Source organism: Mustela nigripes, chromosome 18 (genome assembly GCF_022355385.1).
Source record: "Mustela nigripes isolate SB6536 chromosome 18, MUSNIG.SB6536, whole genome shotgun sequence".
In the NCBI taxonomy this organism is placed as follows: Eukaryota; Metazoa; Chordata; class Mammalia; order Carnivora; family Mustelidae; genus Mustela; species Mustela nigripes.
Window position 1 is genome coordinate 37,759,736 of NC_081574.1, and position 25,629 is coordinate 37,785,364.

A 25,629-nucleotide genomic window follows, 5' to 3' on the forward strand; every position below is an offset into this window, starting at 1 on the left:
AGGAAGCAGGCTCCCTGCTGAGCAGAGAGCCCGATGCGGGACTCAATCCCAGGACCCTGAGATCATGACCTGAGCCAAAGGCAGTGGCTTAACCCACTGAGCCACCCAGGCGCCCTAGAATATATACCTTTTAAAGATGAAGCAGCTAACTTTTTGATTTAATGACACAGATAAACACAGATGATGTGTATTTGGGGGTATCATGATATTGGTGAAGAATGATGGTTCCTAAAAAGATGTTTCATTTGATAAGTGAATTTTGTGTTAGAAGAAAAAAGTACTTAGAGGGAAACTAGGCATTTCTCCATAGATAATCAGAAAACTCCTGTTAAAAATGTTTTCTTGGTATAAAAGAGTAATTGCTTTTTTTCTTGTTTCCTATTTATGTTTCTATAGCCAAAGCTGTTACATCGTGTTGTGGAGCAATTACAGAAGGTCCATTTTATTACAGATACTCTGTCAAAAGGTGAAACAAAGTTCATGGTAAGTACTCTTTTGAGTTAACACTTCTGGGAAAAAAAACCCTTGGAAACTGGTCAGTACCTATTCTGAGTATGTGACCTCACCACATCTTAGCGTTACAGTCAATAAATAGCATATCCATGAGAATTTATAGAAAGAAGACTTAACAGGATGCTAATCTCAGAATATTTTAGTAAAGAATTTTGCTTTAAATGCCCCACTTTGTAAATAATCTGTGCCATTGGAATACATAATTAGGCATAATCTACTCCTTTTTAAAATTTCTGTAAGTGACTTTGATGCATCATAAGTTTTCCTTAAAATAGCAAATGTTCTCATATTCTCTGACTCAGAATTCTTCAGTACACAAGGTTAGAAGTGTCTGAAGAATGTTAATCTATTACAACACCAAAGAAAGAAAAGAAATCGGGGTGTGTGATACAGACAAGTTCTGTGGCACGGTAAGCAGAGGAGTTAATAGGAGGGGGACGCTCGCCGAGATTTTCCCAGTGACACCCATCATGATGAACTGTTAAAATCCTGTAATCTTCCTAGGAGATAAAGCTTTGAAGATTCAAGACAAATGCCAAATGCATTAAAAAAGGTTAATAAATGTCCCTGCATGAAAACTGACAGGAAGGCAAGTGGCAATCTAGGACTATGGTTAATAGTTACCTTTCTTCTGCCGCTCCCTGAAATTCATACTTTGAGTCCCCATTTTCCCAAGTTCTTTGCGTGAAATGGAAAGAGACTGTGCCTTGGGGGAACGGACATGCTAATATTAACCTGAGTCTTACTGCATGGATTTGACAGTGCTTTTGGCTTAAAAGTAGAAGATGGTTGATATAGATGATTGAAATATCATGTCTTTCAGAAAGTAGAATATAGTGCCTGCCAGGGGCCTGTAGGGAAGGGGAAGAGGGAGTCACTATGTAACAGATAGAAAGTTTCAGTTGGGGAGGATGAAAAGTTCTGGAGGCCGATGCTGGTGGTAGTTGCACAACAACGTGAATATACTTAACGCTGTAGAACCGCACACTTAAACATGGTTAAAATGGCAGACTTAATGTTGTGTATATTTATGAGACACCCAAAAAATGATGTCATTAAATTCAGTATGGTGATTTTAATTGGCTGTGAAACTGTATCGCCCAAGTTGACCACATTTTATAATGTTTTCAAAAGAACTTTGGGAAAAGTAAAAATAAAAATTCTAGTCAGTCTTTGGGAATCAAATCTATGAACTGTTCTCCCAAATCTATCAGATTCAGAGCTTTTACTCTATGCCCAGAAATAGACACATGAGATGTTTGTTGTTGTTTAAACTCTAAAGATTTTAATTAATTTATTTATTTACTTGACCCAGAGAGAGAGAGCACAGCAGGGGGAGAGGCAGGCAGAGGCAGAGGGAGAAGCAGGCTCCCCGCCAAGTAGGGAGCCCGATGTGGGGCTCTATCCCAAGACCCTGGGATCATGACCTGAGCTGAAGGCAGAGGCTTAACAACTGAGCCACCCAGGCGCCCTTAGACACAGGGGATGTTATTCAAAATAGGGTTGATATATGTTCTAGGAGTATCCCTTTTAAACTGAGATTGATTTTATCAATTCTTAAAATGAATGTGCACAAATTTTACATTTAAAGAACACTCAGATAAAAATCCTAAAAATAACACATGCTAGACAAGTTGAAAAAATTTTTTCATTGTTAACAAAATGTCCTGGTATGCCTGAGCATATTCTGGGTACCCTTTCTGCCCCAACTGTCTACCTCCAATAGTCATCTCTGCGAAAGGCCCTCAGTCTTCGTACTGGAGAGGCCCATCAGCTCTTTCCAGAGTCAACAACCAGGAAGGTAATTATGCGATGTGGTAGCAGAAGCTTTTTTTTTTTTTTTTTTTTGCAGTTTGAATAGTATTGTGCTGTGCTCAAAGAGAGATCCAGAAGAAACACAGAGGCTAATAACCCAGAGGTATATTAGCCTTACACACAGCAGAGGCTATTAATCCCGCTAGCAAGAATACAAAGAAACATTGCAAGCTGGTGGGCTGCATATAAGCTGAAAGGGAAAGGTGGGTAGCCATGTGAATGTGAACATGCAGAGTTGCTGGCAGTGGTGGAATGGGCTTATCTCAGTAGTAGCTGCTCAGTGTAGCAGAGAAGACCTTTGTCTCACAGTCAGATTCCAGTGACTGCTGCAACCAGGCTGATGCAGCCCTTACTGTGTGTGTGACACTTGAAAGACTAGGGCCACTCACCAGTCCTAGGACAGGGCTAGACTTGGGGAAACCTTTGCACTATCTGGCCTTCCCAATCCCTTTCGTATTCCTAGCAGCACACAGACAGCTATTGCCAGAAAGAGAATCCCTCACATCTATTTCCAGAAGAAAGCAGGTTAAAAAAATAGAAAGCAGTTTTTGTTTTTGATTTGACAATTGAGCAAGGTAACTTGACAGTTAGAGCTGGAAACTAAGGCCTTTGTGTTGTGATGTTGTGTTGTGATGCCGGAATCCATCTCAGTGGATGGATGGCTTTCGTATAAAGTTCAGGTACTGAACGTGTGGCTCATATAGTCTCTGAAGCTTAAAAAATGCCGTGTTTGAGCCTGCAGTTTTGACATTTATAATTAGTATTTGTTGGGGTGAGGAGCAGTCCAGATTTGCTCTCAAATCAATTTATTGTAGAAGCAATAAGAGATGATTTATATCTAGTTGCAGAGGAAAGGGTGTGTGTTGCATTATGAAGGAATAAACTTGGATATGGAAGCTATCAAATCTTTCTCTGTCTCCATTACTAATTAATTGTATGATGTTAGGCAAGTTGCTTTGCTTCTGTAAGGCCTTAATAAATTCATCTAAAATGATACACTTCTCCTGTGTCAAGGGACTATTATGCAGATCAAATTAAGTAATATACATGGAAACTTGAAAGGGTTTGTACATGTATCTTCATATGACTGGATCCCCAAAGAATTGTACAGTGCCATGCTAATATAATACAATATAATATAATGTAGATGTAATATTTGTTTGGAAGCAGATCCATGAAAGCGACTGGTAAGGAGTAAATTGGGAAACAAAAAGAGGGTCAGAAAGTGAGGGAGAATGGAGGTGTGGAAGAACAAGACAGGGAGAATGAGCACCAGTGGGAGGAGGAGGTGTGTTCGGCTAGTTCATCAACTATGTATTAAGCATCTCTTAACGTCCCCAGCACTATTCTAGGAGCTTTATGTACCAGTGAATTTCAACTGAATTTATATTTGGGGGTTTGAGAAGGGACTGGTAGTTAACAATGAACATAATAAATAAGTAAATTGCATGTTAGGTTAAGATAACAAGTACTATTTTTAAAAGAGGAAGAGCAGGGTTTGCGTAGATGGATGTGCAGGAAACCCATTGACTAGGATGGCTGGAAACCGCCTATATGAGGGGCGGAGCCTTGGAGAAGGACTTGAGGTCAGAGAGTTAGCCTGTCAGGGAAGCGTGGCAGGAGTCAGAGCATTGATGAGGGGGTGAGATTATTAGCAGAGATAGCCCAAGAAGCTGGGATCTCTGTTTCTGAAAGGAAATTGGCCACACAATGAATTCAGCTTACAAGGTGGAATAAACCTGGGCGCCTGGCTGGCTCAGTCAGTGGACCATGGGACTCTTGATCTTGGGGTTGTGAGTTCAAACCCCATGTTGGGCATAGAGATTACAAAAAACAGAAATATAGAGTGGAATAAACCATTCTTATTCTATATCCACTTGATTTCAAAACCTCTTGTTAACGTAACTATTGACTGTTGTTTAAAACATGACCATTCAGGGCACGTGGGTGGCTCAGTGGGTTAAAGCCTCTGCTTTCGGCTCAGGTCATGATTCAGGGGTGGTGGGATCGAGCCCTGCATCAGGTCCTGGGAGAGAGCCCCGCATCGGGTTCTCTGCTCTGCGGGGAGCCTGCTTCCTTCTCCCTCTCTCTGCCTGCCTCTCTGCATACTTGTGATCTCTGTCAAATAAATAAATAAAATCTTAAAAAAAAAAAAAAAAAAACCATGACCATTCATGTGTTTTTCAAGTACTCTTCAAAACATGAATTCCTGTAAACTAATAGTCTCCAAACCTCAGGAAAGCCAGGGTTAATGCTTCAGATATTCTTGTAAAGTCGTGATTTTAGGTAATTGAGTTATCCTTCCTATGAATAAAATAGCTTTTGGAAGGAGAATAAAATTTTCCTCTGCATTTAGATGCCTGTTTTCCTCATATATGGTGAGTACCTTACAGATTTTAGCATTTTGTGCAAGTTTGGCCCGGGATGATTTTCTGTGAAATATCTATCTACAGTAAGGATTCAAGGGACAATAGAAGATCCCTTGACTACCCTGAGGCAACAAAAGGGGCTTTATTTCAGACGCTCTGCATGAAGCTACTCAATTGAAATGCCAAACAACACTAATCCACTCAATCTAATAAAGAATTTACAATAATACAGAGGAATTCCTTAACATTAACACTTCAGAAAAAGTGCAGGAAATAAAATGAGCCTTTAGGAAAGGAACAAAGCCATTAGACAAAATCCTATTACTGATGTGACAAACGGCAAGATCATTGCCTGTGGCACTCGAACATCCATATCCGCAAGGTAATACCTCATGGTAATTCCAGATGGAAAGCATCTGAAGGTTGAGTTGGAACTTGTTAATGCCTAAGAAGGTAGGTTTCATATGTTGAAGATAAACAGGTTTCATTTAATCTCTCAGCCATAGCAACAGCTAAAGAAAATACCCATTTTAGATTCTAGGTTTTAATTTTTCTATGTTACTAAGTGAAAAAGTATAGTGTTTAGTGATCTGTGTACTAAGTTGACTGTTCTTTAGGACCAGAAGCCTGTCACATGTGTGCTTTTCTTTGAGTGTGGCATTTGAAACTTTTTTAATTGGAAGTTTCTGATATTTATGGCTCTTTTTATATATTTATGGGTTGCTCCCCAGTCCAGAATTTTGGCCCATTTTTCTGTAAAAGGAAAAAGATTACTAAATAGACCTTGATAACGTTTGTTTGAAAACTGTAGAAGTATAATGAAAACTCACCTGTAGAGAAGAAAGAAAATGATCCTGTAATTTTCTTATCCTTTACAGTTTTCCTATTTTTCATCTGTCTTTTCTATTTCTGGGAGATTTCCTCAATTTTAAACTCTTCTACTTCCGCTCTCCTACTTTTAATTTTGATTTAAACCTTTTTCTTAAGTGTTCTTTTTTTGTAGTATTCTGACCTTCATGTATGGAATATTTTCTGTTATCTTGGAATATTACTAATAGCTGATTGTCCTCCCTCCATCATAATTGTTTCTTCCAGGTTGCTTTTCTGTTTGTTTTGGTCTGTGTCTTTCATGTGTGGTGCTTTCCCTGATTAGCTCTTGTTTGGAATCACACAAAGACCAAACCCTCATACCTAGAATCCTTGCCTGCTGTTTCCTGTAGTTCTTCAATTACCACAAAGCACAAGAGGAAGGTGGTGACAAGACATACTGCATAGAAAAGCCACTAAGTTAAAAGTGCCCAGGAGTCTAAAACTGCTTGCATTCAAAGCAAAAACCTCACATTTAACAACATTCAATTAAAGTTAAGCCTGAAGTTTAAAAACGTCTTTTAAGCATTCTTTGAAATATCCATTTTAGGGTGTTTGCCAGCTTCCCAGTAAAAATGATGAAAAGGAGTATCCACACAGGAGAATTGATATAAGGTATTACTCGAAATTTGTTGCTGACCTATTAATTTTTCCCTTTTTCCTTGTCCTCTGTGTATCTTGGAATTCACCTAAATGTCTAGAACCCCCTTTCATTCTGAAATGCTGTATGTTTGTGGTATAGACAATGCTTAGCCTGAAAATATGCAAAGAATAATGACTGTCTACAGAATATCATCTATTTTCTCTAGATTTGTATCTCATCGTGATGCCTTCCACAGCTCAAAAGTAGTTAACTACGGGAAAGTTAGTTGTAATACATGCTCCTGGTTTTCTTTTCCCCACACGTCTTGCAGGACATAGTTTACTGAAAGCTAGACTAACTGCGAGCTTGGAGTAATTTCAACAGTCTACCTGATGATAGTCTCCTCCCTAGGTTATTAGACCACATAGACTTATTGTAGGTGTTTTGTGCCTTATTGATTATAAGAGTCCTATTTTTGTCAAATTCAAAATGTGTGGTGAGAGATTTATTTGTTTATCTATTTATTTTAGGTTGATACCCAAGGATCAGTATTACTGCGGTGTTCTCTATTTCACCGGGAGTGATATTTTCAATAAGAATATGAGAGCTCATGCCCTAGAAAAGGGCTTCACAATCAATGAGTACACAATCCGTCCCTTGGGAGTCACTGGTGGGTATTTGTGTCTGCATTAGAGATAATCCTGGTCATCTTGAGAGAAAGTTATTTTCAAGGCTACTTTGGTTTAGCAGCTTTGGTTTCTCTCAAAAGCCTTTAAGTAATTCTGCCAGTTAATTGTAGTTTCTTTGTATTGTGAGTCCCTCAGGCAACAAAAGGGTCTTTAAATCCATACATGCTCTCAGGCCCTCAATTGGAAGCTTTGATGGCAAGAGTTCTTTCTAGCTCTATTAGACTGAATTAATGATGGTCAGTAAAAAAATCTTATTAGTCTAAAGTGGTTTTTTTTGTTTGTTTGTTTTTCATGTATCTCCAAGACTTCTGAAGAACCTAGGTATCATTGCTTTTAGTGCCAGGACAAACCTGGTAGCTTCAGCCGCATGCCTTCCAAAGTTTAGGAGTTAGGGCACCTGGCTGTCTCAGTCAGTAGTAAGCATGTGACTCTTGATCTCTGGGTCATGAGTTCAAGCTCATGACAGAGTTTACTTAAAAATTTTTTAAAAACTAAAAAAAGTTTAAAGAGTAAGAATTGCTTAATCTATGCTTTTTAACATTTCACAGTGTACTGTGTTTGTTTATTATTCTCTACTAGGAAAATAAAGATTTTGTCATTTTGTCCTGAAAGTATAAAATAGGGCTTTCTTCCCAGGTGATGAAGGCAGTGGTTCTTACATGTAAATATGTGTGCGTGCCTCATGGGCACCTCATTAAATGCAGAAGCTAATTGGAGGGGGGCCCAAGATTCTGCATTTTGAGTTACAAAGGAAACTAACTAGAGTATTTCCTGTGATCCCCGGTGACTATGGTGGAGATCCAGCAGAGAGGAAAATTGTGGATTAGGATCACTTCAGTGGCCCCAGTTGGGATATTCAGGTTCCTTTTATAGTACTGGTAATCTATGTGACAAAGCTTGAACACAAGCTCGTGTGCGAGGATCGGGGGAGAGGGAGGTCAATATCGTGTTTTAGTGGCTTTAGTTAGTTTAATCTAGTTTAGTTAGGTTAGTGGTTTTAGTTACCATTTTCTTTTCCTTCTGAAAGTGAGTCCCCATTCAACTGTCGTCCCTAAACCCTCATAACTAAATTCCAAAACCAGTTTGTAAGTTTCTTTTCTCGCTGTACTTGCAGGAGTTGCTGGAGAGCCTCTGCCAGTGGATAGCGAGAAAGACATCTTTGACTACATCCAGTGGAAATACCGAGAACCCAAGGATCGGAGTGAATGAGGCCTGTCCTCAGGCCAGCTCAACTCAGCAGGATTCTTAATTTATTTCTTAACCTTTGCTATGTAAGGGTCTTTGGTGTTTTTAAATGATCGTTTCTTCTTCATACCTTAGCTTGCATTGTAGTCAATAAAGCCGCTCATACTATTATCAGATGTTCTTATTATTTTATTAGCAAATAAGTTTTATTTTATTAGCAAATAACACATCACGTATGTTCATGATCACACTTTACTAAGGATTTAGTAGAGAGAAAAGATGAGATGTTAGCAATGTTCAGTGGGAATTTTTATTTTCTCATTTTCTGCCCTTCTGCTGTAAACCACATTACCCTATTACTTTTCCTCCCATTTATTACAGATTAGTCAGTGACTGGGCATGAACTGGACGATGATTCAGTATTCTTTAGAAATTAGTGACCTTCATAATTTAATTTTTTTCTTGGGTTGTCTTGGACCCCATATTCAATTTTGTCATATATACTTAAAAACCTAAGACTAGTTGTGTGGTTTATCTCTTAAATGAAATCTAAAAGTGGTTGTAATTCATGAGAAAAAAGCTTCCCTAAGCAAAACCACTTATAATATGCACCCATATGTACAAAATATGGCCTGAATCTTCAACTTCAAACAGAATTTTCCCTTATTTGCCCTAGTTTTCCTCCAAGGTAATTTTTAAGTTCAAATGGTCAAGCATATAAATAAAAATGTTCCTCGAAAGCCCAAGCTTTGAAATTATATAAAATAGATTAATTATGTTAATTATATACATTATATATTCTATATCATTGGCTTTATATGTAAATTTGTATACTTATATTAAGTATAAGTATAAATGTAAAATAGAAAAAGTTATCAAGTGGGGCACTTGGGGGCCTCAGATGATTAAGATCTCCAGGTCCTGGATCCAGCCCCAGGGCAGGCTCCAAGCTTAGCAGGGAGTCTCATTCTCCCACTGCCACTGCCTCCCACCATGCCTGTGCTCTGTCTCCCTCCTTTTCAAATGAATATATAAAATCTTTAAAAAAAAAAAAATTATCAAATGGTTAAGTAAAGCTATTGAGAGTAAAAACACTCCTTGAAGATCCTAGCTTTGAAATTATATAATCCATGTAATTAATATAACTAGATTAATATAATTTAATATATAAATTACACATAATTATTTAAGTATATGTAATTTAAAATATAAAGCATATGTATATAATATAAATGATATTAATTTATATAATTAAAGTTATATAAATATAAAATGTAAAAAGTTATCAAATGATTAAAGCTGTTGAAAACAAAATACATGGTAATGCTTTATAACTTGCAAAGGACTATAATACACGTAAAATACTACCTTTTGAATGTTATTTCTTTATTAACCAAAGTATTTTGTAGTGAAGGGGCATTTCCCTTACAAGAGGGAAATGAAAGAAAATAAACAAGAGGGATTTTAAGGAAAAAATTTTTCCCTTAATTTACTGTGATAATTTTCACTGGTAAGATAAGAACTAGCTGCAGACCATCACTTTTTTACCCCCAAGCTACTGTCATGTACCAGAATTTCACCAGAAATTATGTAAAGATTTATTTGAACTAATTGAGTCACTAGATCAAATTAAACTTTTCTGAGGAGTCACATTACTTTGCAGAAATAGACAAAAAGCCAAAACCAGTTTTCATTCATCCTCAAGGGAGCACCTCACAGCGCTCTAGGTCAGTCTATCCCAGTTGCCACAAGACTTGATTTACAGAGATATTATCGAAAGATTTTTAAATTAATGTCTGACATTTCTGTTTGAATACAATAAGGAGTTATCTTTATTTTGAAATCTTTACGGCTTTTTAGATTTTTTGGCATACTCTTAACCTTGCATGCTGTCGGTTGCCAGTCACTTGATTTCGACATAATAGTCCAGGGCCACACTCGCAGCGCTGGAAGATTTCTGGAGCTTGAGCCGTATCTTTCTGCCCTCTCCTAGAGCACACCTGTCCTTCCAGGAGGACTGGCTTGCAAATTTTAGTCCAGAAATGACGAGCACAGCAAAGTCCAGCTCCGCAGTCAAAAGTTCGAAGACATCTTTCTCCCTCTTGTCCTGTAACAAGATTCGTGTGGGCTGTCACAATAAATGGGGCAAAGTGCCATGTGGGGGGCTTGTAGCTGGGATGAAGGTGTAGGATCTAGAGCCACAAAGTAAAAATAAAAGCAGAACGCAGATCTCCCAGAGCTAGCTCTTATGCCAAAAGTAGAGGACATGGAAATTTGCTAAGTTCAAACATTTTCAGAGAAAGATGAGATTTCCAGGGGTGCCTGGGTGGCTCAGTGGGTTAAGCCTCTGCCTTTGGCTCAGGTCATGATCTCAGGGTCCTGGGATCAAGCCTGGAATCTGGCTCTCTGCTCAGCGGGGAGCCTGCTTCCCCCGCCCCCTCTGCCTGCCTCTCTGCCTACTTGTGATCTCTCTCTGTCAAATAAATAAAACCTTTAAAAAAATCATTTATAAAAAAAGAGAGATGAGATTTCCAGTATTGAGGAATGAAATCAATACCCTCATCAGTGTTTTATTAAATGGGATTTATATGGACACAGACCATGACTCATAAAGGGGCTGCTTAGCCTTGGAGACACAGACTGGCCAATCCACTGCCTTCAAATATTCCAGTTATTTTATGTCCAAGATAGGAATTAGCTTCATCTTAGTGAAGTTTGCATTTTAAGAATAAAAATTGTTGATTCATCAACTTTCGTTTCTCTTTTATTTTATATCCTGAGGACTTAGGGAAACCTCCATTTATTAAATTACTGACTATAAAAACATATGTGTATAAAATTCACTTAAAGATTTTCCTGCCAACTAGTTCATGATTATGGCTAGTCCCCTGGCCTCTTCAGTGGCTGACTGCCTTATGCTACTCCCTACATGATCTTCCAAGCCATGGAAGGAGAGAGATTAGAAACAGGACATAATCCCTCTGTGTCTCTGGAGTGGGGAGGAATCAAATCAGGTTCGGCCTATCCTTGAAAGCCGAGGGGGGGGAAATGTTTTTCTTTTCTTTTCTTTTTAAGAATTTTATTTATCTATTTGAGTGAGCACAAGCACAAACAAGAGGAGCACAAGCACAAACAAGAGGAGGGGTAAAAGGAGGAGAAGCAGGCTTCCTGCTGAGCAGTGGTTCTGATCCAGGACCCATGGACTGAAGGCAGATGCTTAACGGACTGAGCCACCCAAGTGCCCCGGGAAATGTTTTTCTCTTAAAAAAAAGAAAAAGGTGCCAGAATGCTTCTCTTACCCTTACTGCCTTGTGGTTTCTTAATATTTGGCTTCCTTTTGGGTTTGTTTTCCTGAATTGGATGCTCAGTCGTTGCTTTCGTGTCCGCATCATCTTGCGCATCGATCTGCCTTTCCAGTATTGGGGCGGCATCCTCCATTGTCGTGCAAACATCTGAGGGACAACCAGGTGTGGTTGGAGTTATTAACTTCAAGGGTTAGGACCACAGACACGCTGATTATTACACTGTTACATAGTTTGGCAGTACCTCTGCCTTCAGTTTATATATAGCTTGCAAGATTTCTGGGACACATGCACTAAATATTTACATGCACATACGGCAAAGAAAGCAGTTAAGTAGTGGAATCCAAGTGAAAACAAAAGAATTTGAAAGATCCCCTCTTGACCCCCTTCCTTTAAAATCATTATCTCTAAGTTGTTGACAAAAATTATCGCCAGGAAATAAACTATTTTATTGCATTAAGAAAGGGCAGCTGCATGAATGACTTTAAGCGTGAATCCAGGAGACCTTCGGAGAGTGCCCATCTTGGAATATTCTAGCCTACGACACTCATATGCTATCTTCAATAGAAAACCACTGTTCCTTGGGGCAACACCACCCTGCAGGGGTTTACAACAGCTTACCATTCACGCAGAGCGTCCCAGGGCAGCACACAGCGTGACGGTGGCACCTCCTTCGTAACCCACGACAAGTAGCACAGAATGGCTTCTCATCTTGCGGTTTGAGGCAGAATTTTCTAGAACTGCAGTCCTTGTCAGACAGGCACTGTGAACCCTGTAAGGAAAAACTTGTCACGGGGCTGAGGAACCCAACAAGGTGGAAGAGGACTTTGAATTCAAAGTGGGGGATGGACGAAGCCACATCATAGTGGCGCCTCGCATGTGCTGAAAGGCCTTTGGCAGCGCTGAAATTTTTCGATATAATTGGTTTTCTCCCACAAAGGGGAAATCAAATCTCCGATGAATAAACCTATGTGCTGCAAAGGTTGCATTCGAAAAAATCGTCCTACTTTTAAAACTCGGGATTTCATGGTCTTGTGCCCTTTTGACAATGGAAGAAAAATGCCTTCTGATATGCGTTTTAGGGATGGTGAGATTGTTGGTCTACATCCAGAACCTCGAGAAGCTGAGCTACAGGTGGAGTACCCGTAACGTTGGTGTTTGTGCCATTCCCACTAGATGTTTTTCTTCTAGGGAGTCGCATCCCTTTGCCCACTGCCCCTCAGTGAGCCTTACCCCCCCCCCCCACCTCGTGAACTGCCCCCTGCTGCCTTATGGGCGCTTTACCTTCCGAGCCCCGTGCACATCGGCAGAGTTCTTGATGTTGTTGAAATCCAGAACCAGAGCTCCCAGGGGGGCGCACAGCCAGCTGAGCCCCAGCAGGACCACCACCGCCATCCTCTAAGCGCCTCTCCGCGCCCTCCAAACTGGGCTGCTCCAACCCCACAAGAGAGCCAAACGGAAACCCCGCAAGGTCGTCTGGAACTGCTTTTCTCCAAGGGGAAGCAAATCTTCGTCTCTGTGAGGTGTGTGAACTCTGAATGAGCAGGTTCCTTCTGGAACTATTTATACCAGATGTGTCTCCTCATCTCTCTCTCCCCCACCCCCCTTCATTTCCTCCCTCCTTACCCCACACAGGCTTCAACAAATCCCTTTAAATCTGTTTGATCAATAGTTCAAAACAAGGATTCAAGAGAGAGAGAGAGAAGGGGCAGGGCCTCAGCGGCTTCTCCTTCAGGGGTTGAATCCCTCTTAATTATTGCATATCAAAGTTAGTTCAAAGGGTTAGCAGAAGAGCAGGATGTCTGTATCAAAGGCGAACTCCGCTAATCACCTGCATTTCCTACCTTCAGTAATCTTTCTCGGGTGGAGGGAGTCTGTTCTAAGATCTGTTTTCACAGCTAATCGTGCTCAAAGAATGAATGAACCATACTGGCCAAAATGGCTGTAGAGGATGCCAAAAACTAATGAGTTACAAAATATCCCGAGAAGCTTTAAACTCTGCTTCAGATCGTGAAGACAGATAGAAAAGAGAGAAAATGCCTTCTGATTAGCTCTGGCATCCAGATGTAAAAATCTCAACAGCTTAAAAGCTGGGAGCATAATAGCACCTGTTCTGATTCACTGTCAATGGGCAAATAATCTTTCCTAAACTGCAAATTGAACTGTTTGAAGCCAGGGTTATTTAATTAGGAAAATAATGAGATTTATAACAATTCCCCCCCATACACCCTTTTTTTTTTTTAAGATTTTATTTATTTACTTGAGAGAGAGACAGTGAGAGAGAGCATGAACGAGGAGAAGGTCAGAGAGAGAAGCAGACTCCCCATGGAGTTAGGAGTCTGATGCGGGACTCGATCCCGGGACTCCAGGATCATGACCTGAGCCGAAGGCAGTCGTCCAACCAACTGAGCCACCCAGGCGTCCCAAACTCTTTCTTGATGGTGGGGACAACCACAGAAAGCCCATCTTATGCAGATTTACACAAATCAATACGAAGCGTCAGATGCATTTTATGTGCAATGTATTTAATTTGTATCGCACCGTGTTAAATGGACTTGAGCTGATTCCAGGTGGGATTTCATTCATTTTCCATTTTCCTAATTTGAATTTTTTAAAACATCTGCTTTGTCCCGTTTTGTCTCCTTGATTTCAGCCAGACTGCTAGAGAAGTCAAATCATTTAGACCCGTGATTATCACTGCCAAAGTATTTTAGCAGAACAATCTAGATCTCGGTCAAAATATTTTTCCCCCCTCGCTTCTTGGTTTCATTGTTCTCAGTGTAGACTCATCCCGGTATTTCAGGTGTGAGCTGCTGTTTAAAATCTAAAAATAGCGGTGCCTGGGTGGCTCAGTGGGTTAAAGCCTCTGCCTTCAGCTCAGGTCATGATTCCCGGGTGCTGGTATAGAGCCCTGCATCTGGCTGTCTGCTCAGCAGGGAGCCTGCTTCCTCCATTCTCTCTCTGCCTGTCTCTCTGCCTACTTGTGATCTCTGTCAAATAAATAAATAAAGTCTAAAAATAGTGGCGCCTGGGTGGCTCAGTCCTTAAGCGTCTGCCTTTGGCTCAGGTCATGATCCCAGGGTCCTGGGATTGAACCCCACATCAGGCTCGCTGTTCAGTGGGGAGCCTGCTTTTCCCTCTCCCACTCCCCCTGCTTGGGTTCCCTCTCTTGCTGTCTCTCTGTCAAATAAATAAATAGAATCTCAAAAAGAAAATCTAAATATACTTGGTGGTGGGCCGCATGTCTGGCTGGCTCAGCTGGAAGAGCATGCAACTCTTGATCTCGGGGTCATGAGTCAGGCCACATGTTGTGTGTAGAGATTACTTAAATAATAAACAAGCAAATAAATAAAATCTAAAAATGCATAGTTTCTAAGACATAAATGGCACTCTTGGTATAACTGGATTTTCCTCCAGAACATCATCCCACTGAAATGCATCTCAACACTGTGCCATAGGAACATTCCGGGTCCTGAGTAATAGCTGGTGCCATTCAGCACAGGCGACCTGAGACTTCCTTCCCTTGGTTCCCTCTGTTGGGCTGGGGCTGCTTGTCCACCACTCAAATGGTGCATGGGAGCTACTTCTGCCAAGTTCTCCTTTTTTTTTTTTCCTGCTTCAGCTGAAAACATCAAACACCCTTTGATAGTATGATAAGTCTGGTGACTAGGTGTGTTACAGGATTTATTTTGAAGTTGGACAATTACGACCAAGGATAAAGGAGAGAGCCCCAGGGTTCCCTCTCTGCTGGGGAATCTTTGTTTCCTGTTTCCTAACTGAAGAGAGAATATCAGGGCACCAAAGGCCTCTGGCAATAAACACAGACAAAAGGATTGATGGGAAATCCTGTAACACAGCAGAAACATTCATCGGCACTTTGTATGTAGCAGAACCTGTGGTTAGATGTTGGGGAGACCAAATTAAACACAGTCCTTGGCCCTGAAGAGCTAGCATCCAGTCAGAAGACACACAATGTATCTAGGGAGGATTCCAATATATTTTAACAAGCGCTAAGACAAAGGCATAAATGCTGGGCTGGAGGACCACAGAGGAGGGCATAACTAGACCTTCTGGAGAAGTAAAGAAATGCATCTACAGAGGAGGTGCTATTTGAGCTGGGTTTTGTGGGATGAGTAGGAGTTTCCTGGATTGGAAAGTAGGGAATGGTCTCACCCCAGGCTCAGAGGGTGAAGCACGTGGAAGGGAAGAGAGGTGCATTTCAGCTCTAGGGAGAGATTCTGTGAGGCTGGGGCAGGTGGTGGACAGACAAGATGATGCTCGATGATGAGGAACCTGATGCGCCCATGCCAAGAAAACTGGATTCTATTCTACGTGCAGGGTCAAGTCAGCAGAGGCATTGAAGCTTGAAAACAGCATGACCTAAACTGCTTCTTCAGAAAGTGGGACTGGTGGCAGCGTGGGGCTGGGGTTGTGCTGGGTGAAAGGGGATGCTGGGCCATCGCTCAGGTCTTGGTTGTAACTGCCCAGATGGGGAGGAGGAGGTCAAACATCAGGCCTTGGCACAGAAGCCATGAGAAGAACCAAGCAAGGTGTGGGATTTTATTTTTTTAAAGATTTTATTTGTTTATTTGACAGACAGATTACAAGTAGCAGAGAGGCAGGTGTGTGGGGGGGCAGACTCCCCACTGAGCAGAGAGCCCGATGTGGGGTTTGATCCCAGGACCCTGAGACCATGACCTGAGCCGAAGGCAGAGGCTTTAACCCACTGAGCCACCCAGGCGCCCCAAGGGGTAGGATTTGAAAGCGGAAGTCTATGAGTTGATGTGGGAGGTGGCAAGTGAGTGGGAAGGAGCTGAGAGAACATGGCCTTTTCTGATTTCCCACGCAGGGTGGACTGAGGTGTTAGGAAAGCAGAGATGGTAGGGGGGACAGGTGGCCATGAGGAAAGCCATCTAGATCATCAAGTTCTGGCTAACTATCTAACACTGAGGTATTTTCCATGAGGGACGCTCTCCTTCTCGCCTCCCACGGACAAAGGGGATGAGAGGATACAGACATCAGACCCCAGAGGGTCACAAACAGGGCGTGGAGCAAGATGGAAAAGCAGAAGTCTCTGTCTCTGTTTCTCTCTGCACTGAGAGAGTACAGGATTTGGGGTTGGGCTGGCCTGGTTGGATCCCAAGACTGGCTTATCATACGCCCCCACAACACCCACCTCCCCTACACATCCATCCACCTACTGGTCTCGGTATTTGCAAAGCTCTGTTGTGATTGTCTACTTAGTTGTCTCCATCGCTAGATGATAAACACTGTGAGGACAGGGCTATCGCTGATTCATCTTGATAAGCTCATGTGTCGAATTCCTGGCTCTCAGTAGAAGTTCCATACAATTTTGATGTGATAAATGGATGCACAAAAAAATGTGTAGTAACTTCGGGGTGTTGGGCAAGTTACTTCACCTTTCTGGGCTACAACGTCCCCAACCAGTATCTGGCACTCCTTTCCTCCATAATGACTACATTTCGAAGGTTCAGCATGGAAAAACGTGTGTAGGGCCTAGTACAGCAGCTGGCACTCATAACACTCTAAACAGGTGTCTTTTACCTCTTTTCTAGGCCAGAACTGTCCATAAATTTGAGTACCCAGCACAACACAGGGCCCTCCACAGACCTTTGTTAAAGCCAACTCACCAAGGCTAACTCTCCCCTAAATTGAGGCCTTATTTGGGAATGGGGTCACTGTTTCTAGGTCTCCTAAAAAGTCAGAGCAGTTTTGAGGAAAGTGAGAATATTAAGTCTCACGTAGAATTTAAGAAACAAAACAGAGAAAGGATGGCCAGTTGGCTCAGTGGGTTAAGCCTCTGCCTTCGGCTCAGGTCATGATCTCAGGGTCCTGGGATGGAGCCCCACATGGGATCTCTGATATGGGGAGCCTGCTTCCCCCCTCTCTCTGCCTGCCTCTCTGCCTACTTATGTCTCTCTCTCTCTCTCCGTCAAAGAAATAAATAAAATCTTAAAAACAAAACAAAACAGAGGATCATAGGGGAAGGGAGGGAAAAATAAAATAAGATGAAATCAGAGAGGGAGATAAACCATAAGAAACTCTTAACTCCAGGAAACAAACAGGGTTGCTGGAGGGGGAGCAGGCGGGGGGATGGGGTAACTGAGTGATGGGCATTGTTTTTTAAGATTTTATTTATTTGACAGAGAGAGACACAGAGAGGGAACACAAGCAGGGGGAGGGGGAGAGGGAGGAGCAGGCTTCCTGCAGAGCAGGGAGCACGAAGTGGGGCTCCATCCCAGGACCCTGGGATCATGACCCGAGCCAAAGGCAGCCGCTTAACTGACTGAGCCACCAGGCGCCCCTGGTGGTGGGCATTAAGGAGGGCACGTGATGGCCTGAGCCCTGGGTGTTCTATGCCTCTATGAATCACTGAACTCCACCTGGGAAAAACACACTACATGTTAATTAATTGGATTTAAACAAAATAAATCTTTAAAACACGAGAATGTGAGATCTCCCTGGAAAATGGCTTTTGGTACATTTTCAGATCTGCCAAGGCTGCTGGCTCGTTAAGAATCGTGGCGTTACTCAGGATGCCAGCAACCAAAATGAGAAAGCAGATGTCCCTTTGGCAGCATTTACCCTGGAGCTGCATCTGCATTATTTGGGGATTAGAGATGGCGGGATGGGAGCAGAGGGTGGCGGGAGAGGACAGCTTTACTACAAATGCGTCTGTGTCAAAGGCATTCTCTCTGCTCCAACGTCAGGGCACCAAAGCTCACAAAGGCAGGCCTCGGAGGCCAGGTTCTCGCACAGGGCACCCGATGTGCCCCCCAGAGCCTCCCAGGAGACCCCAGGAGCTCTGTCAGCCGCAGAACAGAGCAACCCTCCTCACCCACAGTTTTGGCCCAGATGCTGCCATCTCGACGCCCCTTGGCAGGGATTAGGGGTTCCCTGAAAATCTCAGGCTGATCCTCTTAGTTCCACACTGAGCATCGGGGCCAAAGGAACATTTAGACGGAGCTCAGAAGAAGTGAAAATTCCCAGAGAAATTCCCGAAGGGCCCCCCCAGCCTCCGCTCTGTCGCTCTGCTGCCCCTCGGCGGGAACCCACGGGGCTTCTCCAGGAAGCAGGGCAGGCTGGCGCGTGAGGCCCCCGCCTGCAGCCTCCCGAGTGACAGCTGCTCTGGTTCAGGTCAAAGGCAGAGTGTCAGAGCCCGTGATTTATACGCACTTAGGAATGGGAATTGCTATTTGTTACGGCTCCTGTGTCAAAACCAGTTTGATTTCCATAAATTTTGCTTTCCTTAAAAGAAAATCAAAGCAGCTGAAACAAGCAGGTCTTTGGCAGAATCTCACAGGAAATGTTCAGGAAAATAAAAGAGGAGAAGGGCATGTCGAGAAAAGACAAAGACTGTAGGATATAAACGCAGAGCGGCTGTAAATGTTATGGTTTGGTTCTGTGAGGTCAGGAGGTAAAGCAAACCGCCCGCAACGGCTCGGGAGCCTAGGAGGCATCTGGCAGATGGCTTGCAACTCAGTGTGGGGGCAGCCCCCCCGGGGGCAGAGGGGTAGAGGCCGGGGAGACGGCTCTGGCCTCTTTCCTGACTGTGTGGCCTTGGCTTGGTCAGGTCTCAGCTCAGCCTAGGTCCTCATGTTCTCGAAGGCTTCTTCCAGGCCAGCATCGTGGGAATGGAGGGTGGGCTCCCAGAGCCCCCAGAGACACTGTTTAGATGCTAGTCTCTGTGAATCGGCCCCCATGTTGGAGCCCCCCCGTGAGGTAGGGCTACGGAGTTCCCTTTTCCAGCAGCAACAGCCTCAGACTCGGCTCTGGCATCCAGCCAGGAGCAGTTCTAACTAACCAGGCATCCACGAGCTTCCTTCCTCAAGGATAGGTTCTGCCTTCCTTTTACTTAAAAAATTAGATGAGGGGCACCTGAGTGGCTCAGTGGGTTAAGCCTCTGCCTTCGCCTCAGGTCATGATCTCAGGGTCCTGGGATCGAGTCCCACATCAGGCTCTCTGCTCTGCAGGGAGCCTGCTTCCCCCTTCTCTCTGCCTGCCACACTGCCTACTTGTGATCTCTGTCTGTCAAATAAATGATCTTTAAAAAAAAAATTAGATGAGGTTGTGTGTGACTTCGTAAACCCAAATGCCTCTCCACCCTACCTTGTTCCCCAGGTACTTTCACAACTTGTCCTAGTCCATTCCGGCTGCTGCAATGAAATTAATCACAGCCAGGGGTGGCCGATGAACAAGAGAAATCCATTTCTCCCGGCTGGGAGGCTGGAAGGCCAACATCAGGGAGCCCAAGTGGGCGGGTTCAGGCCTGCTTCCAGGCTCCCAAGTGGCTGTCTCCTCACCGGAGAAGGAGAGAGGAAGCCCTCTGGGGTCTCTTTTGTAAGGGCATGAGTCCCATTCACGAGGGCTTCCCCCTCATGATCCCAAAGGCCCCACCTTCTAAATCTACCACATCAGGCATTAGGCTATCAGTGGAGGAATTTGGAGGGGATGCAGGCAGACCAGACTCTTCATACTCTTCTTCCTCCGTGCCCTGTCATCGCTGACAGACCCTGTTGCACAAAATGGGCTGGGAGGGGTGGGGAGGAGAGGGGAGCGGGTGAGTGCGGCGACAGACACGACTATGAAAAGCCCAGAAAAAATGAAAACGCTGACCCTGTCTCAATGTATATCAGTTGGAAAAGGTAACATGGCCCTTCCCGGGTCAGTGAAGGAGTCAGCGAGCTAAGAGGACGTGTACGTAATTCGGTGACCTGTGGCAGTGTCGCTCTGGCCCTGTGGGGGCCACGTCCTTTCATCCATGCCGCCACGTTCCCCAGCTGCTGCCTACTGAGAATGTGTAAAACAAACAAACAAAAAAATTTAACTGAATGATATTTACGTTTCTAGGGTAGTTTATAGCTGACTTCTTGAGCCCTTTTGGTTGCCTACAACCTCTTCTCAGGACAAACCAGGTTCTGCCATCTTTGGATCAAGACCCTAAGATGCAGACCAAACCGGGTCTGATTCTCTTCCCTCAAAAGGAGGGGGTGACTCCCACTGCAAGAGGAGACCCCAAACCTACCTGGAGTCCAATTCCGAAGAAGCACATTTTAAAAAATGAATGGCTATCACGAATTTATAGCTAACAATACTGTGCCACGTACTTGGAGAGCTGTAATGTCCTTACCATAACAACAGCAGCCTGGAAATTATGTGAGATGAAGGATGTGCTAACCTGATTGTGGTAAACATTTGCCGTATACACGTGTATCAAATCATCACACCGTACTTAAACTTACACAAGGTTGGATGTTGATTATTTCTTTAGTGACATTAGAAAATAAAAGAATGCCCACCCATGAGCTCTGCACACATGAGCTCTGGAATCCCCTTGTGGAGAGGGGAAGCCAATTGCTTTGAGTTTCCCTGGTGTGTTCTCCAGGGGGCCCGCCTAGCTCTAGTATCCGTCCCCCCAAGAGTCACCCTTCTAGGGGAATTCTTCGTCTGGTTACTCCATGTGCCTGGGTGTTGTGGTATATCTGACTCAGGGTGTGATGCAGTCTTCTCTGGCCAGGATCCTGCCTTGGATGTCCCCTGGAGGTGGCCCAAGCCTCCTCACAGCTTTGGCCAAAGAAAGCTATCTGTGCCTGGAGCCCTCTGGGTAGGCTCCATTTTTTTTTTTTTTTAAGATTTTATTTATTTATTTGACAGAGAGATCACAAGTAGGCGAGAGGCAGGCAGAGAGAGAGGGGGAAGCAGGCTCCCTGCTGAGCAGAAAGCCCGATGCTGGGCTCGATCCCAGGACCCTGGGATCATGACCTGGGCTGAAGGCAGAGGCTTAACCCACTGAGCCACCCAGGTGTGGGTAGGCCCCATTTGACCAGGAGTTTACTTCTCACGGTTCCCATTTTAAAAATGAAGACATTGAAGTTTAGAGAGTTGAAGTAATTTGCCCCAGCCTCACAGCTAGTGAATTGTGGACAGATGGTAGAATTTGGACAACAGGTTTCTGGTCCCAAAGTTTATTTTTTCCTCTACACCACACTACACTGCTTGCTACCAGAAGCCCCCAAACACCAAATCACTTGAACGCAGCTGCATATTCACTAAGAAATAAAATCACACTGGGGCGCCTGGGTGGCTCAGGGGGTTAAGCCTCTGCCTTCGGCTCAAGTCATGATCTCGGGGTCCTGGGATCGAACCCCGCATCAGGCTTTCTGCTCAGCGGGGAGCCTGCTTCTCATCTCTGTCAAATAAAATCTTAAAGAAAGAAAGAAAATCACAGAGAACATGGCCTGTTGCTGTATTTGGGTTACCTAGGACTATGTCACCTCTCCCCTAGGTTATGTTTTCTGGGAGTGTGAATATAGCGGTTGAGATTAGAAACCTTGCCAGTTGTGAGGGTCCAGCTGCACCCTACTCTACATGGGGTACACTGACAAAACCCATTTCGTCAGAAAACTCACGAAGACTTAAGGGTGTCCTTTTGGCAATCAACGGAGCCCCTGGCTTTGGTGGGGCAGCCCTGAGACACACCATCCAATCCTGTAGGATTCATACCTGCGCTCAAGCCTTCTGAAGAATTTGGATGAAGGCCGGGGTGGGGGGGGGGGGGGGGGGGGCAGGAGGAGGGGGCAGGGTTCCTCCCCCAACTCACAAACCTAAGCCCAGGCGCGCTGGCAGGTTTAGCTTCGCTTTTACGCTGGTTCCTTGCGCCCTCTCGTGGTCAAGTGAAGTGGGCGCTCATGCGGCCCATGCTGAAGTTCCAGGTACTCCCTTCCAGAGGCGTTTCCCAATTTTTGGTGGAAATTCCCCATGGAACACTAATTCTTTTCTTGTAAACCTCAGTACTTCCCCACTTTATGAGACTGACCTTAAGCTTTCTAATTATAACTGAAAACATGTTTCCAAATTTAAAAATTTTGTGAAATACAGAAAAGTGTAAAGAAGAAAATAAAAAGTCACATATACTCTAACCCCGCAGACAGTCACTATCAAAATTTTGGTAAATTCTCCAAATTTCTTTCTATGCAGGTACAGATGCACATATACATATAGCATATATCTGTTTAATATACAATATAATTAATCTATCACCAGCTCCAGAACTAGCCATCACTAATCATCACTAATGCCTACACGTCCCCATGTGTGTCTCCTCTAGTCAGTCACGCCGCCTGCCTCTCCAGCACTGATGTTTACGGTTAGCATTCAGTTGCTTCTTCTTTTAAAGATTTTATTTACTGGGTCCTGGGTTTGAGTCCTTCACTGGGTTCCTTGCTCAGCGGGGAGCCTTCTGCTCCCTTTGGTTCTTGCGTTCTTTCTCCCTCTGACAAATAGATTAAATCTTAAAAAAAAAAAAAAAATTTAAAAAGTATTTACTTTAGAGAGAGAGGGAGTGCACAAAAAGGGGGAGAGGCAGAAAGAGAGAGAAGCAGACTCCCCTGCTGAGCAGAGTCTGACATGGGGCTCCATCCCAGGATCATGATCTGAACTGAAAGCAGAGGCTTACCTGACTGAGCCACCCAGGTGTCCCTCCACTGCTTCTTCTTAAAGTAAAATTACAACACACACACATACGCACACACACAGTTTGGGGTTACACTGTATTTACTTTTGCTTCCTCTTCTTTGTTTTTCACTGAACCTTTCCCTTAGATCATCAAATGCTAATCGGAACATTTGGCTGTACCATAATCTGGAACATGGGTATATCATAGTTTATTCAATGAATCCTCTAAATGTTGACCATTTAGTTTGTTTTAAAATTTTTACTATTCTAAATCACTCAAGCTGTTTAAGAGAAGTCTTTGCAAACAGAATTTTGGGGTATGGTATACTGACATCTTTGATCACTCTGTCCCTCTGTGCTAGAAGCCATTCCCTTGTCGTCCACCTAAGCCATTCTGAGATAGCCTTTCCTCGGAGCAGCCTTTAGTCTCCACCCCCAGCATACTGAGGGGCATTCACCACTGGGTCCCTCTGTGCCCTGCAGTCTCCCTGTAGAAGGCCAAGGGACATGGTTTGTACCTCTTCTGAAGGCAAAGATGCCTTTAGTTGCTCAGTGACTGGGGGACCCTCACTCCTCATCAGCCTTTTAGAGTCCCTGAAAACAAACAAGTGAACCCTTTTGCTTTAATGAAAAGAATTAAATAATACCACTGGCTTCAGAATCTTTTTTACATTTAGCGTCATTGAATTACCAAATCTTCATGGTGGGGCCTCTGCTCTTCAGTTGTTTTTCATTTCTGAGGGTAAAATTATACTAACCTTCTGAGATTTTTCTCTCAAAAAGGTAACGGAGGCAGATCAGCAGGCTGTCTTGACTAGAGCAGGTGACCTGTACTGGGAAACTGCTTGCCCTCGAGTTGATGTGGGCCTCTGAACCCAGAAGCACTGACATGTAGGGCTGTTTCCTCCTACCTCCTACATAAGCTCTCAGCATGGTGCCCTGCACATAACGAGTACTTAGCAAATGTCTCACCCATGAAGGAGTCTAAAATCCCTTTCCTGCTCTAAAATCCCATTTCTAAAGACTTTATAGAAGAACGCCATGTTACTAGGATTTGGAGTTCCCAAGGCTTTAGATCCCAAGTGCAGTGGGGGGAAGAGAACTGGCTGTAGTTTCAAGGTGGTTGAGGCCAGGGTCTTGGTATGGGCATTGAGCATGAACCTGGATCCAGCTAAGTTGACAGGGCCGGAGAGACATGAAGCAAAGGAAGGATTTCCTGGGTGGCAGCCGTTTTTCTTAACTCCTTCTTTCATCGCCTTCCTGAGGAAGTCTCTCTGTACGCCTAGGGTGGGGTCAAGTCCTTTCAGAAGAAAGATCTTTGGATAACAGAAGCTGAATGAAGGAGTGTTGCCAAATTCCCATTCAAATGCTTTTTTTTTTTAAATATTTTATTTATTTGACACAGAGAGAGAAATCACAAGTAGGCAGAGAGGCAGGCAGAGAGAGGGGAGAAAGCAGGTTCCCTGTGGAGCAGAGAGCCCAACGTGGGGCTCGATCCCAGGACCCTGGGATCACGACCCGAGCCGAAGGCAGAGGCTTCAACCCACTGAGCTACCCAGGCGCCCCACAAGTGCTCTTTTTAATAGCCTTTAATGGCCGCCATAACTGACCAAGGCACACACACACATATACACATATATGCACAGGTACGTATATTAGAGCCAATCTTTGTACAGCTTTTAAACTCTTACAGCATATTCTTTTTCATCTGTTATTAACTAATGAACATCTCCCACATGCCAGGTATCTATATGCTATGGATACATTATTTTATTTCTTATCCACTCAATCCTTTGTAGTAGATACTATTTATTTCTATTATGCAAAGGTAGAGACTGAGTCACAGAGAGGTTAAGTTGCTTGCCTAAGACCGAAGAGCTGGCTCATCTAGGATACAAACTCAGCCTCTTTTGACTCCAAAGCTCATTTTATTTAGCCTGCTAAGTAATACTGCTTTGCTTATGATATTTATCATATTCTGCCTCATTCAGCAGGTATTGGTCCAAGTCCTACATTATGAGCCCTTTGGGAGCATTTATCTTACTTATCTATTAGCCTGAAATGCCTTCCTTACACACATCAGACAAATAATGATATCTGCCTACTGATTCAAGTGGCAACTTGTAGACAACATCAATAACTTTTTGGGGGGGCTTTTATTCTCTCCCCAACTTTTTATTTTGAAAAATTTAAAACTTACAGGAAAGTGTACATTTCTATTTTTTTTTTTTTAAGATTTTATTTATTTGCCAGAGAGAGAGAGAGCGAGAGCGCGCACAGGCAGGCAGAGTGGCAGCAGAGGCAGAGGGAGAAGCAGGCTTCCTGCGGAGCAAGGAGCCCGATGTGGGACTCGATGCCAGGATGCTGGGATCACGACCCGAGCCGAAGGCAGCCGCTTAACCAACTGAGCCGCCCAGGTGTCCCGGAAAGTGTACATTTCTTGTTCTTGTTTTTGTTTTCTTAACCATTTGAGGTACATGCAGATACATGCTATTTCACTCCTAAATACTTTAGCATACATCTCCTAAAATCAAGGCCATTTCTGCATAACCAGATGCAATTATGAACATCAGAAAATTATACATTGTTGTACTACTAACATAATAAAGTCGAATTTTCCCAATTATGCCAATAATGGTTTCCAATAGCTTTTTTTTTTTTTAATCCAGGTTTCAAGTGAGGATCACATTGCTTGCAGTGCCATACCTTTCTTTTTAATCTAGAATAGTTCATTAGCCTTTTTCTTAATCTTTCCTGAAATTTTACATTTTAGAAGAGACTCAGCGGTTGTTTTGCAGAATGTCCCTCCATGTGGATTTGTCCGATTGTTC

General features: G+C 43.4%; 2 protein-coding genes across 2 annotated transcripts in view; one reads left to right on the forward strand and one right to left on the reverse strand.

Moving 5' to 3' along the window:
* Positions 1 to 8,192, forward strand: part of POLB (DNA polymerase beta) — a 27,311-nt gene extending 19,119 nt beyond the window's left edge. The window contains exons 11-14 of the mRNA XM_059384153.1: positions 397 to 483; positions 6,115 to 6,179; positions 6,678 to 6,817; positions 7,951 to 8,192. Coding sequence (XP_059240136.1) covers positions 397 to 483; positions 6,115 to 6,179; positions 6,678 to 6,817; positions 7,951 to 8,045 — 387 coding nt within the window. The 3' untranslated portion in view covers positions 8,046 to 8,192. The remainder of the gene's footprint in view (positions 1 to 396; positions 484 to 6,114; positions 6,180 to 6,677; positions 6,818 to 7,950) is intronic.
* A 1,685-nt stretch (positions 8,193 to 9,877) lies between these two features.
* DKK4 (dickkopf WNT signaling pathway inhibitor 4) lies at positions 9,878 to 12,718 on the reverse strand. Its single transcript, XM_059384440.1, has 4 exons — positions 12,608 to 12,718; positions 11,945 to 12,095; positions 11,321 to 11,473; positions 9,878 to 10,128 (listed from the first exon to the last, which is right to left on the reverse strand). The coding sequence occupies exons 1-4, from the start codon at positions 12,716 to 12,718 to the stop codon at positions 9,878 to 9,880; spliced, it is 666 nt and encodes a 221-aa protein (XP_059240423.1).
* Between the last annotated feature and the right edge of the window lie 12,911 nt (positions 12,719 to 25,629).